Below are 15,405 nucleotides of genomic sequence, written 5' to 3'. Positions count from 1 at the left end.
AACCCTTTCTATTTCCTCTGCCACCCTACATCTTCTACCCTTTCTATTTCCTCTGCCATCCTACATCTTCTAACCCTTTCTATTTCCTCTGCCATCCTACATCTTCTAACTCTTTCTATTTCCTCTGCCATCCTACATCCTCCCATCCTTTCTCTCATTCTTCTCCCACTCTACAATCTCTCAGGCGACACAGGCCCAGAAGTCACCATGGCTGCTCCCAGAGACCTAGTGACCTCAGAAGTGACGGCCAGGAGTTTCCGGGTGTCGTGGACCCACTCCCCTGGCACGGTGGAGAAGTACCGGGTGGTGTTCTACCCTGCCAGCGGGGGCCAGCCCGAGGAGAAGGTGGTGCAGGGCACAGTGGACACAGTGGTGCTCAACTACCTCCTCTCCCTGACTGAGTACCAGGTGGCCGTGTTCGCCATCTACGCCAGATCAGCTAGCGAGGCCCTCCGAGGCAGCACTACCACATGTAAGTCTAGTTACAAAACTGAATCTCATCTAATTTAGTGGGGGCTAGAAGTTGATGAATGGCAATGAAATCCCCCCATGGAAATCTGTGAATACTAAGTACACAATTGACCTTGTCTCAAAGTTAATGGGGATGGTGAGTAACCTACCGCTGTCAAGACTGACATACAGATGGAGGAGGAAGTAAGACAATTTATGACATCCAGACATCCAGTAATGCTGTAAAGGCTCTCACTTTTTGACGCTTAAGTAGCCCGTATTGCGTTTAGGCTCACCATTTATGTATTTCTATAGACAGGTTAAGGGAGGGGCTAAGGCCACTTTTGGTCAAACAGGTTAACAGGAATGGAGATTGCTTTGCTGTGTGAATTGTGAATTATGCCAAATTGTTTACAATTTGACCTTTGCTTTTCCTCTTAGTATGTTACGAAACTAGAAAGGGTTCTTCATGGAACCCAAAAGGGTTCTACCTAGAACCAAAAGGGTTATAACTGGAACCCCAAAAATATTTTTCAAAGGGTTCTCCTATGGGGACTGCTGATGAACCATTTTAGGTTCTAGATAGCACCTTTTTTTCTAAGAGTGTATATAAACTCTGGCCAATCAAGGGAAGCTAAGACATTCTAACGAGTCTGTAACCTTGAGGTGTGCGATCAGGGTGTTGTATGTCTTTGTCCATAGACAGTATAGCCTACTCACCAAGGTTCAGGAAGAGCTCAGTTGGGAATCCCTAGTCGGCCAGCACAAGCAAGTTATTAGGTTCAAATGGGGACAAAGATAATAGTTTACAAAAGGAAAAACAAAAAGGCATGCCAACCTAAGGAAACAGATTCAGACACAAATGGGAAAACCCTGCCGGGTCAGGAGGCTACTTCCAATCAGCTTCTCAGCTAGGTAATCCCTCTCAACTGTGAGTAATCACTCCCTACTGGTACTCTGAGCACCTGGCCCTGCTGCTGCTGGGATATGAATAATGGACTGCTAGTGAAATGTACTGCTAGTGTAACTGTGTCCTAACCCACTTCCTACCGCTAACCCCTGATCAGCTGCACGTCAGGACCTTAATTAGAGTAGAAGCAGGGCTGGAGCAAAAACCTACAATGCAGTAGGTAATCATTTCACTCTTAGTCTGCACCTGTTGTTTACAAAGCATGTGACAAATAAAATTTGATTTGATTTGATGTTAGTGCTCCATAAGGAGGGTTTTGCTAAACCTGGTCTACTGGTCTAAGTCAGGACCTAGTCTGAACCCTGTGTGAACTGTGTGTGACTCGTAGAAATAAAATTACTAGAACGGGCAAAGCCCCTCTGACCAATTTGACTGCACCCTCATTGGTACCCTCAATATGACTAATATAGAATTGTAATCCTGAATGTTGACTTGAATGTTGATGGCTGTTGTAGTAGTTCTATGGCGTGACCCCTGTATAACCCTTGTGTGTTACAGTGGCCCTACCCATGGTGAACAACCTGGAGCTGTTTGACATCACCCACAATAGCATGAGAGCCCGCTGGAGGGTCGCAGAGGGGGCTTCTGGCTACATGATCCTCTATGCCCCACTGACCGAGGGAGACGCCGCCGACGAGAAGGAGGTGAGAGAAAAAAGAGAGAGAAGGGAGGACGGAGAGGATAGAGAAAGGAGGATGAGAGAATGAGCGAGATGAGGAATGAGATGGTAAAATAAAGACAGAGAGAAGGAGAAAAGACTGTCAGAAAGAAAAGGAAAGAAGAAATATAATCCAAAGCACAGATGGAGACGGAAAGAGAGAGAAGAGGATTTAAGAAATGGAGTGGCTAAATTTAAATACAGAGGAAAATAAAGAAGTAGCAAGGGAGGGAGTTTAGACTCAAATCAAGGAAATATTTAGAATACATTGTAACTAGTACAGTGAAAGGGGGTGTGGGGAGAGGGAGAGAGAGAGAGAAAATGAGGGCAAAGTCCTCCACCGCTCAAATTCCACCCATCCTGTTAGTGCTCATTAAAAAAGAACACTCCCTCCAGGCACAGTAATCAGTTCAGGTTCACAGTTTCACTTGCTCAGCCTGTTGGGGCACAACATGGCTTCCAGGACTTTTCTCTCTTTTTCTCAAAGTGATGCTTGAAGTTTTTGTGCTAAATGTTACATTGACTGTTGTCGATTGATCCAGACAGGTTTTAAGTGCATATCTGGGTTGTTTAGTTAAAATCTGCAGCCTCTATATAGAATAGCCTAAAACGAATGCAATCTTGGGGCAGTATGGTTCATTCTGTAAAATGCAGGAAAAATCACTTTTTTTCACACCCTCGTGTATCACGTCTGGCTGGCTGGCTGCCACTTTATCTGGCTGTGTGACTGCCTTGCCCTTGTCTGTTTGATGGTTGATATTCTGTCTCTGTCAACCCCCTGTATATATCTTGCTCCTTTGCCAACCTCTCTGCGTACCTGTCTGTCACCCCGTCTAAGGTCTCTGATGACTGTTTGTGCAGGTGAAAGTGGCTGAGACTGTGAACGAAGTGGAACTGGAGAACCTGACTCCAGACACAGAGTACACAGTGACCGTGTACGCCATGTATGGAGAGGAGGCCAGTGACCCTATGACCAGTCAGGAGACCACGCGTGAGTAACCGCCTCATACACTCGTACGCATGCACGTGTACACACAGATTCACATACATTATGAATAAGCTGACACACATGTACAGTACCAGTCAAAAGTTTGGACACACGTACTCATTCCAGGGGTTTTCTTTATTTTTACTATTTTCTACATTGTAGAATAGTACTGAAGACATCACAACTATGAAATAACACATATGGAATCACGTAGTAACCAAAAAAGTGTTAAACAAATCAAAATATATTTGAGATTTGAGATTCTTCAAATAGCCACCCTTTGCCTTGATGACAGCTTTGCACACTCTTGGCATTCTCTCAACAAGCTTCATGAGGTAGTCACCTGGAATGTATTAAAATTAATATGTGGAATTTCTTTCCATCTTAATGCGCTTGAACCAATCAGTTGTGTTTTGACAAGGTAGGGGTGGTATACAGAAGATAGCCCTATTTGGTAAAAGACCCGGTCTATATTATGGGACGAACAGCTCAAATAAGCAAAGAGAAAAGACAGTCCATCATTACTTTAAGACATGAAGGTCAGTCAATCCGGAACATTTCAAGAACTTTTAAAGTTTCTTCAACTGCATGTTGAAACTGGCTCTCATGAGGACCGCCACAGGAAAGGAAGACACAGGCTTACCTCTGCTGCAGTGGATAAGAAATTGCAGCCCAAATAAATGCTTCACAGAGTTCAAGTAACAGACATATCTCAACATCGATTGTTCAGAGTAGACTGTGTGAATCAGGCCTTCATGGTCGTATTGCTTCAAAGAAACCATTACTAAAGGACACCAATAAGAAGAAGAGACTTGCTTGGGCCAAGAAACACGAGCAATGGACATTAGACTGGTGGAAATCTGTCCTTTGGTCTGATGAGTCCAAATTTGAGAGTAGGTGAACGGATGATCTCCGCATGTGTGGTTCCCACCGTGAAGCATGGAGGAGGAGGTGTGGGGGTGCTTTGCTGGTGACGCTGTCTGTGATTAATTTAGAATTCAAGGCACACTTAACCAGCATTTCTACCACAGCTTTCTGCAGCCATATGCCATCTGGTTTACTCTTAGTGGGACTGTCATTTGTTTTTCAACACAACAATGACCCAACACACCTCCATGCTGTGTAAGGGCTATTTGACCAAGAAGGAGAGTGATGGAGTGCTGCATGAGATGACCTGGCCTCCACAATCACCAGACCTCAACCCAATTGAGATGGTTTGGGATGAGTTGAACCGCAGAGTGGTGAAGGAAAAGCAGCCAACAAGTGCTCGGCGTATGTGGCAACTACTTCAAGACTGTTGGAAAAGCATTCCAGATGAAGCTGGTTGAGAGAATGCCAAGAGTGTGCAAAGCTGTCATCAAGGCAAAGGGTGGCTACTTTGAAGAATCTCAAATATAACACTTTTTTGGTTACTACATGATTCCATGTGTGTTATTTCATGTGTTGATGTCTTCACTATTCTACAATGTATTTTTTATATTTTTTATATATACTTAAAAACCCTGGAATGAGAGAGTGTGTCCATACTTTTTACTGGTAAAACAGTTGCGGCACTTGTAGGTAAAGCTGTCATAATAATTGTAAATCTCTATCAGAACAGGGGATGCATATTTACTGGCTGAGCATGAGATACTTACTGTAGGTATTTAGATGTTTTGTTAGCCATCAGGCCTAGTGAATGTTCATGCTTCTGCCTGCACCTTGATGTCAAGCCCTGGCAAGCTTTAGAGCAAGACCTAACGAACAGGCTGCCAAAACAATGGTGTTTGTGCTAACTTTGCACTTCAGAGCTATTACGGTTGCATCAATTTAGTGTTGACGTTGACCAACTGTCAGTCACCCCCTTGCTAGTTAATGTGTTATTGTCCTTCTTTGAACGCTTCTAAGGGCGGTGTCACGACACGTGTTGTAGATATACAGAGGCTTGAAAACAGTTCAGAAAGTAGTTGTCCTTAGACGTTCTGTCTGTTTTAAGGGAACAGGATAGTGCCTTAAAAAGGAACAGTTCACTCCTGAATTCAACTTTGTTGGATGTGGTGTAGATCCAGCCTATTTATCTCAACCCCAAAAGAAGGGGAAAGATAAACACTGTCTAAGAATGCTGCTAGTATGTCCAGTTCATTTGGAATGGAGGTATGTAACATGATCGAAATAACAGAGTGTGTGTTCTCAACTCATCTCAACATTGGACCACTTAGGAGATCTGTAAACATTAGACAAACAGATTTTTTGGAGTGATCTGTCACATGTAATAAATGACAGCATTGAAGTATAGTAGGAATAGATCGTTGCCAAACTTTAATACCCTCCTTTCCGACTTCCCCCCCTCCCCGATTCCCTCATGAACCCAGTCCCCCTTTACTGCATCCTTTTCATGCTCCCTGCTTCTAAAGCTAAATGCTGACCCTCATTTATATTGAAGAGAATGAACCGCAGCAAGAAAAAACAGGGCTAATTGTAAGCAGGACTTCTAGCCCTACCTAAAGCTCCTTGTTAAATTCTAACTCTGCCAGAGAATGTACTTTGTCCGCAAAAGGCCATTCTCCTGCCCTTTTGTTTTCTTCGGAGAGGAACTCTCAATCAAAAAGAGTCAGGTCATGCACCAGCGGGAGGGTGACTCAGGTTATTGTGTTTAATTACAACTATATTAGGGTTGACCCGTGTTCCTGTTCTCTACCCCCCTCATGTCCCAGTACCCCTGACCCCGGCGCGGAACCTCCGCTTCTCTGACGTCGACCACAGCTCGGCCAGGCTCACCTGGGAGGCGACGTCCAAGAAGGCCAACGGCTACCGCATCATGTACGTCAAGACAAACGGAGTGCAGACCAATGAGGTGAGAGCTCACGGCACTTGGCCAATAACGTAACTCGACTTTAAACCCATGAATAGATCGTGTTAATGTTAATGTTGCGGACTTTCCCCCTAAAGAAATAACTTTTCAAAGACAGTTCTGTGTTTCTGCACGAATAGCATCTTGCAAACATGTAAACCTGATAGAATGTGATATATAATCTGGTGCTGACTGATTTATAGAAAACTAGGCATCACTGGAATGGATACCAAATTCATAAGTTAAATAAAATATATATACTGTTTTATTGTCACATAGAGGGACTCACACTGACCGTTAACTCTGACCTCTCTCTTCCTTGGCTATAGATGGATGTTGGCCGCATCACCACCCTGTTGCTGAGGAACCTGACGTCATTGACAGAGTACACGGTGGCCATCTTTGCTATCTATGACGAGGGCCAGGCAGAGCCCCTTACTGACAGCTTCACCACTAGTAAGAGTGTCTCTACCCATATAAGCAATGCTATTGGCAGCTCTTGGCTTTCAACAACAGCCTTTATAATACAAAAAAAAGGCTTTAAATGCTGCGGCTTGTAGAAAGTGCCATAGAAATATAATTAATAGAACGGACATTCCCATTCAATTCAACGTTCCGTGATGGGTGGGCATTCTATTTCTATGGAAAGTGCTAACAAATGATCTAACTGTATTTGAAAATGAAACGCTGATGTAAGTGAACAGTTTCTTACACGTGATTAAGTGTATCTAAAAGTGAGTTCAGACTGTGAATATGACCACTCATATGGGGGATGCAAAGTGGTGGCACTCTCCTTCCATTATTTTGAGGCATCTTTACCCTTTGTGTGTAATCCAGAGACAGTCCCAGAGCCTCTGAACCTAAAGACCAGTGAAGTCTCCACTGAGAGCTTCAGGGTCACCTGGGAACACTCAGCCCAAGACGTGGTCCTCTACAGACTCACCTGGACCCCAACCAGAGGAGGAGACACTAAAGAGGTCTGTGTCTGATGGCTGTTGGTTAGTTGAATGGATGGATATTTGTCTGTCTGTCTGTGTTTCTGTCTATCTGTCAGTGCAGTTAGTGTCTCACATCAGCTAAAGGAGCTCTGACGGCAAATGAATTGCTTCTGCTAGTGTATTTTCTGCTACGTGATTTCTCCCACACTGCTTGGCATACATTCTATCACATCCCTGAGCACTTAAACACCTCACACACATGGTTACGGGCTTATAAAACGAAGACACCTGCACGATGTCTGATATAGAGTTGACATTTATTACATTTTGAGTTTGCATTCCAATATTACACTTTATATACATCACAGAAGACTAAAATATAACAAAACTGTTTGACATAGAAACACCAAATTGTCTTCGTAAAAAAATGCATCTTTATTAACTTTGAAATTATGAAAACGATTAATAACATTCCACCCATGTGGCCACAGAGGGCGCTTTTCGTCATTGACCGCAGGAATGGGCTATAGTGCTATTTTGAAGCCCTTTTGGTGACTGTAGAATTCCAGTCCATTCGGTAGCAGCAGAAATATCTGACATTTTTGACTCAAATTCTCACTACATCCCCCCTTCCCTCCCCCTCTCTCCATCCCTCCCTCCCTCCCCCTCTCTCCATCCCTCCCTCCCCCTCTCTCCAACTCTACCTCCCTCCCACTCCCTCCCTCCCTTCTCCATGGTGAAGATGCTAGTGAATGGTAACAGGAACAGCCACCTGCTGACTGGACTGAGGCCCATCACTGAGTACGAAGTCTCTCTGATTGCTGTCTTTAGAAACGAGGAGGAAAGCGACGCCGTGACCCTCACAGAGTCAACAGGTAATTAAGGGAAACTCCACTCCAATCAGGGTTAATTGAACATTGGGGATTGTATTGATTATTGTATTGATTTAATGTTGCCACTGTGCTACTGCTTGCTCTTTGTTAAAATCGTGCATGTCCACAACACAGCTTTTTTACCCATGTGTTGTATGTTTGCTACAGGGCATTGTTCATTAAGACTGGTCTTGAGAAACACCTTTGTGCTGAAACATTGACATTAAAGTCAAAACTACACTACATGACCAAACGTATGTGGACACCTGCTCGTCGAACATCTCATTCCAATATCATGGGCATTAATATTAAGTTGGTCCCCCTTTGCTGAAATAACAGCCTCCACTCTTCTGGGAAGGCTTTCCACTAGATGTTGGAACATTGCTGCGGGGACTTGCTTCCATTCAGACACAAGAGCATTAGTGAGGTTGGGCACTGATGTTGGGCGATTAGGCCTGGCTCGCACTCGGCGTTCCAATTCATCCCAAAGGTGTTCGATGGGGTTGAGGTCAGGGCTCTGCAGGCCAGTCAAGTTTGGGGAGCATTGTCATGCTGAAACAGGAAAGGGCCCCAAACTATTGCCACAAAGTTGTAGGCACAGAATCATCAAGAAGGTCATTGTATGCTGTAGCATTAAGATTTCCCTTCACTGGAACTAAGTGGCCTCGCCCGAACCATGAAAAACAGCCCCAGACCATTACTCCTCCTCCAGGTAGCGTTCTCCTGGCATCCGCCAAACACAGATTTGTCCGTTGGACTGCCAGATGGTGAAGCTTGATTCATTACTCCAGAGAACACGTTTCCACTGCTCCAGGGTCCAATGGCAGCGAGCTTTATACCACTCCAGCTGACACTTGGCATTGCGCATTGTGCTCGGCCATGGAAACCCATTTCACAAAGCTCCCGATGAACAGTTCTTGTGCTGACGTTGCTTCGAGAGGCAGTTTGGAACTCGGTAGTGAGTGTTGCAACCGAGGACAGACAATATTTGCAATGCACTTCTGTGCGCTTGTGTGGCCTACCACTTCACAGCTAGGCGGTTGTTGCTTCTAGATGTTTCCACTTCACAATAACAGCACTTACAGTTGACCGGGGCAGCTCTAGTAGGGCAGGAATTTGAAGAACTGACTTGTTGGAAAGGTGGCCTCCTATGACGGTGCAACGTTGAAAGTCACTGAGCTCTTTAGTAAGGCCATTCTACTGCCAATGTTTGTCTATGAAGATTGTACAGCTGTGTAATTTTATACACCTGTCAGCAACAGATGTGGCTGAAATAGCCAAATCCACTCATTTGAAGGGGTGTCACATACTTTTGTATATATAGTATATATCTCCTCTAATTCTTCTTCTGAAATGCTCACTATACAAATCAAAATGTATTCATTAATTGATTGATTTATTGATTGACCCAACCAATTTATCTGTTTTTCAGTGGCAAGAACAACGACTACCACAAAAGCTACTACAACCACGACTACCACACGAGCTACCACCACAGCAGGTAAACTAGATTTTTTCCAGTCATGTACTGTATCGATTTTTATAAAGTTAATTTTGTGGGAGCTTTTAGTAGTAATTTCCCCAACTTGTCCTGTTGTTTATAAGAGTGATAGTAATGTATTATAGTGATGATGGATTACATTTATATCGTGCTTTTCACTTGGTTTGAAATTGCAATTCACCTCATCCATCATCAATGAAAATAATTTATTTCCAAAAGGCTATATCCCCCCAAAAATCTTCATTTGTGTTTTTTCATCAGAAATGATTGCTTATGGGTACCTTCATGTGTAGGTAAAATAAACATTTTCTCAGATTTTTTTATTCATAGATTTGAGAAAATGTGTTGTTTTGCAAGACGCTGTACATCCATTGTTTAGCTGGTATGGAACTACGGATCCTGTATATTTGACTGTGATATGTGGTTGTCTCACCTAGCTATCTTAAGATGAATGCACTTACTGTAAGTCACACTGGATAAGAGCATCTGCTAACTGACTAAAATGTCAAATATAAATGTTTTACATACAGATCTCATATTACTGAATATATATATATATATATTTTTAATTATGTATGTTGGTGTCACGAATGTATCATTTGTACATTTTTTAATGAATATGTTTGTTATTTGACTGTGTAAAACTTGCTACTTATTTCTCTGAGAGTGAGGCGGAAATATAGCATAAAAAAAATAAAAATTGTCTCAAATTAAACCATGAAGTAATAGATTTTAAACACATCTGTCATTGAACAACCCCATGCCATGATTAGATAGGGAAAAAATACACCAATCTCTTTAATAATTTCTTTAAACAATAAAAGCAACTTTACCAACATTTGTGAAAATGGATATGTATAGTTTTGGATTGAAACTCTTCATCCTGTATGTAGCTATGATCTCATCAGGATCCCTGTGTTTGTGTGCCCTCTCTTTCTGCACTGTTGCATCATTGGTCTATTAATATTGTGTTTATTCAAATGTATGCATGCAACCACACAGTCTGCATAGTAAAGCCACCTGGTGTCTCTATCCTATCTCCATTTTCCACCTCCCTTTCTCAACTCATCCTCGCTTCCCTTTTTCCCCCTCCCTCCACCCTCACTACCCTCTTTTGCTACCTTCCTCCAACCTCCTGTACCCTCTCTTCCTCCTTTCCTCCATGCCACCTTCCCTCTACCCATCTCCCTCCCTCCTTCTCCCAGTTGTGCATCTGGGTGTGAGGAACCTCCTGCTTAGTGATCACACCACCTTCAGCATGGAGGTGTCCTGGGAGATGCAGGACCGCAATGTGCGTCAGTACCGCGTCGCCTATGTCACCGCCAGGGGCGATCGTGCCGAGGAGACGGTAAGACGCATACAGAGGAGACTTTGTTGTCTGTTAGTACCCCCCCCTCCCCCCCACACACACACACTCACACACACAAACACTTCCATAAACACTTCCTAGAGATTGGGGTTGTATGGTAGTCTTTAAGCGTTTATGCCAGATGCATAGTGATATAGTGTTTAATCAGATTCCTTATCTATTGATATCAGAATGTTGTAGTCCGGTGAGAATGTAGTCGATATGTATTACTTATCTGTTGGATAAACCTTGCTGATTTTGTGATGCGGCGTCCCAAGCCAATGTAACATGCCCATTTGAAAGATAATAATGGAAAACAATACAATGAAATCGTGTCTTGAAATAGGATTTCAATGACAAAACAACAATTCATTCCTAGTCCAATGCTATAGTACAGGAAAAGTCGCTGAAGCCTTGCATTTGGTTTCTCAAATCACCGGCAACTTCCAGCACCACATAGCCTGAACAACTCCTATCCAATCACAGTTCACTAAAGGCCAGCCCAGCAATAGAAGCAGTAGAGTGGAACCCACAGCGCTACTCTGTAGCAAAGTCAATGCGATGATAGTTTGCATTCTTCACAGATACTTCATTCCAAACTAGATTGAACTGCCCAAATTCTAAATAGTTTATGAGGAAGCGCCCGCATAATAAAAATAATCTAATTTGGCAATGGCGGTGGCATTGGGACTCAGCCATTCGGGTCGCACTCCGTCCTGCGGTCCCCCCCTTCGAAAAAGCTAACTGCTATTTTCATCACGTTTGCCTGAAATTGATTTGTCAAGCTCGCCGCTCGCCGCTTGTCATGGCTGTGAAACTTTTTGGGACGGAGGCAAGGCTAGACCGCACACGCTCGGAATGCAAACAGGAATGAGAGGAGGAATGGAGAGTGGATGAGAGAGTTAGACGGAGAGAAACAGGAATGAGGGGAGGAATGGAGAGTGGAGGAGAGAGAGACAGAGAAAAAGAAGATGAGAGAGAGAGAGAGAGAGAGAGAGAGAGAGAGAGAGAGAGAGAGAGAGAGAGAGAGAGAGAGAGAGAGAGAGAGAGAGACTGTAGTTCAGAAATTACAAACATTCTAGGTGATTCTGAAATTAGACAGCCTGCACTACGAATTCACAGTGTTCACATGTCGAGTTATGCATTGTGCAATACATTACTCAATTAACTTCTATAGCCTAACTCCTGAAAGTTTAAAAGTATATATTTTTCCAATTAAATTTACTGATATCAGTGTCTAGGTAGTCTATACCTTTATTTCAAATTCAATGTCTATTTATAATTAAAATTGTACATAAATTGGGGGCAAAGTACCCCAAAAAACATACTTCTTTTCTTTTGTAGTAAGGCAAGCTTAGCATTATTTGTGATATCTAACTTCATGTAGATTTCTATGAGTGTTTCCTATATGACTTTGCAATGAATTGCTGTTTAAATCTATATTCCTGTCAGCTATTAGATGTGGATATGAATTAATAATTGTTTAATTCATGTTTATTATGTACATACAAAGATTCATACGATACCAGAACCAGTATGATTCAAATTCTAGTTTTCTGCTCAAGTGTAGACCTGACATGTTCTTAACTATTTTGGGGAGGTATTCTTTCTTGTCATTCACTGATTGCCTAAAATATGTTGTCTTTAAGTCCTAGACTAGAGTTTCTCCTAGATACAGTATTAACTTAATCTTGTGTCTGCTCAATTTTGTTTCATGGCCTTAATCATTCAATTCACTCAGTCATTTGCTGAATGGTTTTCTCCAATACAGCATGTTCATATCACACGTTATTGCACATGACGTAAGGACATGAAGATTTCCTTAACATACAAAAGATGCGAAAACAGAAATCAGATCAATTGATCTTTCTGTTATCACTAAAAACAAAGCCATCACAGAGCTCCTATTAGCTCGCTTGGTCCCAGACTTCACCTCTATATGTCATGCCAAACAATGACCATAGTTTGGAGTTGGAAAGACAGCACAGACAGTCTGGTGCAAGGCTACCTACTAGCTTCATCTGTTCTTCTGATACAACTCCAGTACATTTAATCACCAGTCACATCGACCCAGCATGTCCCTTAACCGGCCTCCACTCCAGACAACACCAGAACCTTGTCCTAGTATCGTGATTTGCAGTTGTGTGTGTATCTGTGTTCTAGAAAATGGTCCCCGGTGGTCAGAACAGCCTGCTGCTGCAGCCACTGCTGTCTGACACGGAGTACAAGGTGACGGTCACCCCGGTCTACGCCGACGGAGACGGCCCCGGTGTCAGCCGCATGGGACGCACCTGTAAGTCTGTCTGCGTGACCTTCTCTCCGTGGTGACATTTTAGTGACAGGCTCGGACTCCGAGATATGTGTTCTGTTCTCTTCGGCACAATGGAAGCCTCTGTTGTTCTGTATTTTTCTTTCATGTGGAATATGGAACTTTAAAGATATATCATGAAGTAAACCCAGCAGGTAAAACTGCTCAAACCATGTTGAATGGTTGTAATGACTTCATTTCAACCAGTGTACATTGGGAATGAGTCTGTTAGTTAGTCCATGAACCCTCGCCGAAGGTGAGATAACCATGCTCTGTATATCATTGACACATACCGAGTAATCCAATGGAAGCTTTTCACCTCTACATCAGAGACCTCTCGTAGGCTTAAATAAACTGTTGATTTGACAGGAGATGGTAATTCCGCCTGTGGAGGTTTTCAGAAGCTTAGCAAAATCATTTTTATGGATTTCACATTTACATTCTTCCTCAAATGCAAACATGAGTAGTTGCTTTTTATTTTCCCTGCTCTGAAAATGACAGTCCCCTTTAAGAATGAAAATTGAGGCTCATCCCTCAAACGACGTGTCACATTGGTTGTGTGTGTGTGTGTGTGTGTGTGTATGAACAGGTCTGGACACGTTCTGCTAACACTACTGAATCCATTTGTAATTCAGTCCAACGCTGTGAGGCTGTGACTCAAAGTTAGTCATCTAAAAGCCCATCAGACGCGTATCGTGTTTAGAACTCCCAACATGCCTCTCATTTTAGGACAGGAGACTGAGTGACTCATATGTACACAGAGTTTCTCATCTACAATTCATTGCTGTACTTGATGAAAATGTACCTTTTCTCTGAGTGTGTTCTGTTCTCTCTTTCTGTCCATCGCTCACTCGCGCTATGCCTTTATCTCTCTCTATCCCTCTGTCTATCTCTCTTTCTTTTTCCCTCTAATTCCTTCTCTATATCTATCTGTCTCATGTCTCCATACTTTTTCCAACCTCTATCCATCTCTAATTTCATTCTCTCTTTCCCTTGCTCTTTCATTCATCCTGCAGTGCCGCTGTCTGCTCCTAGGAACCTGAGAGTGTCGGAGGAATGGTACAACCGCTTCCGTATCACCTGGGACACGCCCCCATCCCCAACTATGGGCTACAGGGTCGTCTACAAACCCATCTCTGGTACACACACACACACACACACACACACACACACACACACACACACACACACACACACACACACACACACACACACACACACACACACACACACACACACACACACACACACACACACACACACACACAGTACTGCTTATTTCAAAAGATAGCCCATCTAACCCACAAAAACCCTACAACACACATCAATACTGCTTATAACAAATATATATCATACTACTACTACTACTACTACTAGTACTACTACTACTACTACAACTGCTACTCTTACAACTAAAGGTACAACTACTACTACTACTACTACTCTTACAACTACTACTACTACTACTACTACAACTACTACTACTACCACTACTACTACTACTACTACTACTCTTACAACTACTACTACTACCACTACTACTACTACTACTACTACTACTACTACTACTACTACTACTACTACTACTACTACTACTACTACTACTACTACTACTCTTACAACTAAAGGTACTACTACTACTACTACTACTCTTACAACTACTACTACTACTACTACTACTACTCTTACAACTACTACTACTAAGACTACTACTACTATTATTACAGCTACTACTACTACTACTACAACTACTACTACTACTACTACTCTTACAACTACTACTAACACTACTACTACTACTACTCTTACAACTACTACTACAACTACTAATACTCTTACAACTACTACTGCTACTATTACTACTACTACTACAACAACTACTACTACTACTACTACTCTTACAACTACTACTACAACTACTACTCTTACAACTACTACTCTTACAACTACTACTCTTACAACTACTACTACTACTACTCTTACAACTACTACTACTACTAAGACTACTACTACTATTATTACAGCTACAACTACTACTACTACTACTCTTACAACTACTACTAACACTACTACTACTACTACTCTTACAACTACTACTACAACTACTACTACTCTTACAACTACTACTACAACTACTACTATTACAACTACTACTACTACTATTACTACTACAACTACTACTACTACTACTACTACTCTTACAACTACTACTACAACTACTACTACTACAACAACTACTACTAGTACTGCTACTAATACTAATACTACTACCACTAATACTACTTCTACTAATACAACCATTACTATTACTGATATGAATACCGATACTAATACTACTACTACTACCACTAATGCTAATACTACTAATACTACTACTACCACTACTACTACTAATGCCAATACTACTAATACTACTACTACTACACACACAAACACATGGTGTGAAAGTGCATCAACCCACATTCAATATATTGTGTTAACTACAAAGGATAATATTCTGGGCCACCTCCTACGCTTGTGATCCCACTCATATGTGATCTGG

General features: G+C 42.3%; 1 protein-coding gene across 4 annotated transcripts in view; it reads left to right on the top strand.

Moving 5' to 3' along the window:
• The window catches only part of LOC129819773 (collagen alpha-1(XIV) chain), an 84,851-nt gene that overhangs the window by 26,640 nt on the left and 42,806 nt on the right, over positions 1-15,405 (top strand). For all 4 annotated transcript variants that reach the window (XM_055876348.1, XM_055876346.1, XM_055876345.1 and 1 more), the window contains 11 exons: positions 185-472; positions 1,919-2,064; positions 2,940-3,069; positions 5,760-5,899; positions 6,226-6,352; positions 6,734-6,873; positions 7,577-7,709; positions 9,139-9,207; positions 10,413-10,555; positions 12,719-12,848; positions 13,880-14,002. In XM_055876348.1, the coding sequence (XP_055732323.1) occupies positions 185-472; positions 1,919-2,064; positions 2,940-3,069; positions 5,760-5,899; positions 6,226-6,352; positions 6,734-6,873; positions 7,577-7,709; positions 9,139-9,207; positions 10,413-10,555; positions 12,719-12,848; positions 13,880-14,002 (1,569 nt within the window). The remainder of the gene's footprint in view (positions 1-184; positions 473-1,918; positions 2,065-2,939; positions 3,070-5,759; positions 5,900-6,225; positions 6,353-6,733; positions 6,874-7,576; positions 7,710-9,138; positions 9,208-10,412; positions 10,556-12,718; positions 12,849-13,879; positions 14,003-15,405) is intronic.

This window comes from Salvelinus fontinalis, chromosome 22 (assembly GCF_029448725.1).
Source record: "Salvelinus fontinalis isolate EN_2023a chromosome 22, ASM2944872v1, whole genome shotgun sequence".
Taxonomy (NCBI): Eukaryota; Metazoa; Chordata; class Actinopteri; order Salmoniformes; family Salmonidae; genus Salvelinus; species Salvelinus fontinalis.
Note: the sequence above shows the minus strand (reverse complement) of the source record. Positions and strands in the feature narration are given on the sequence as shown.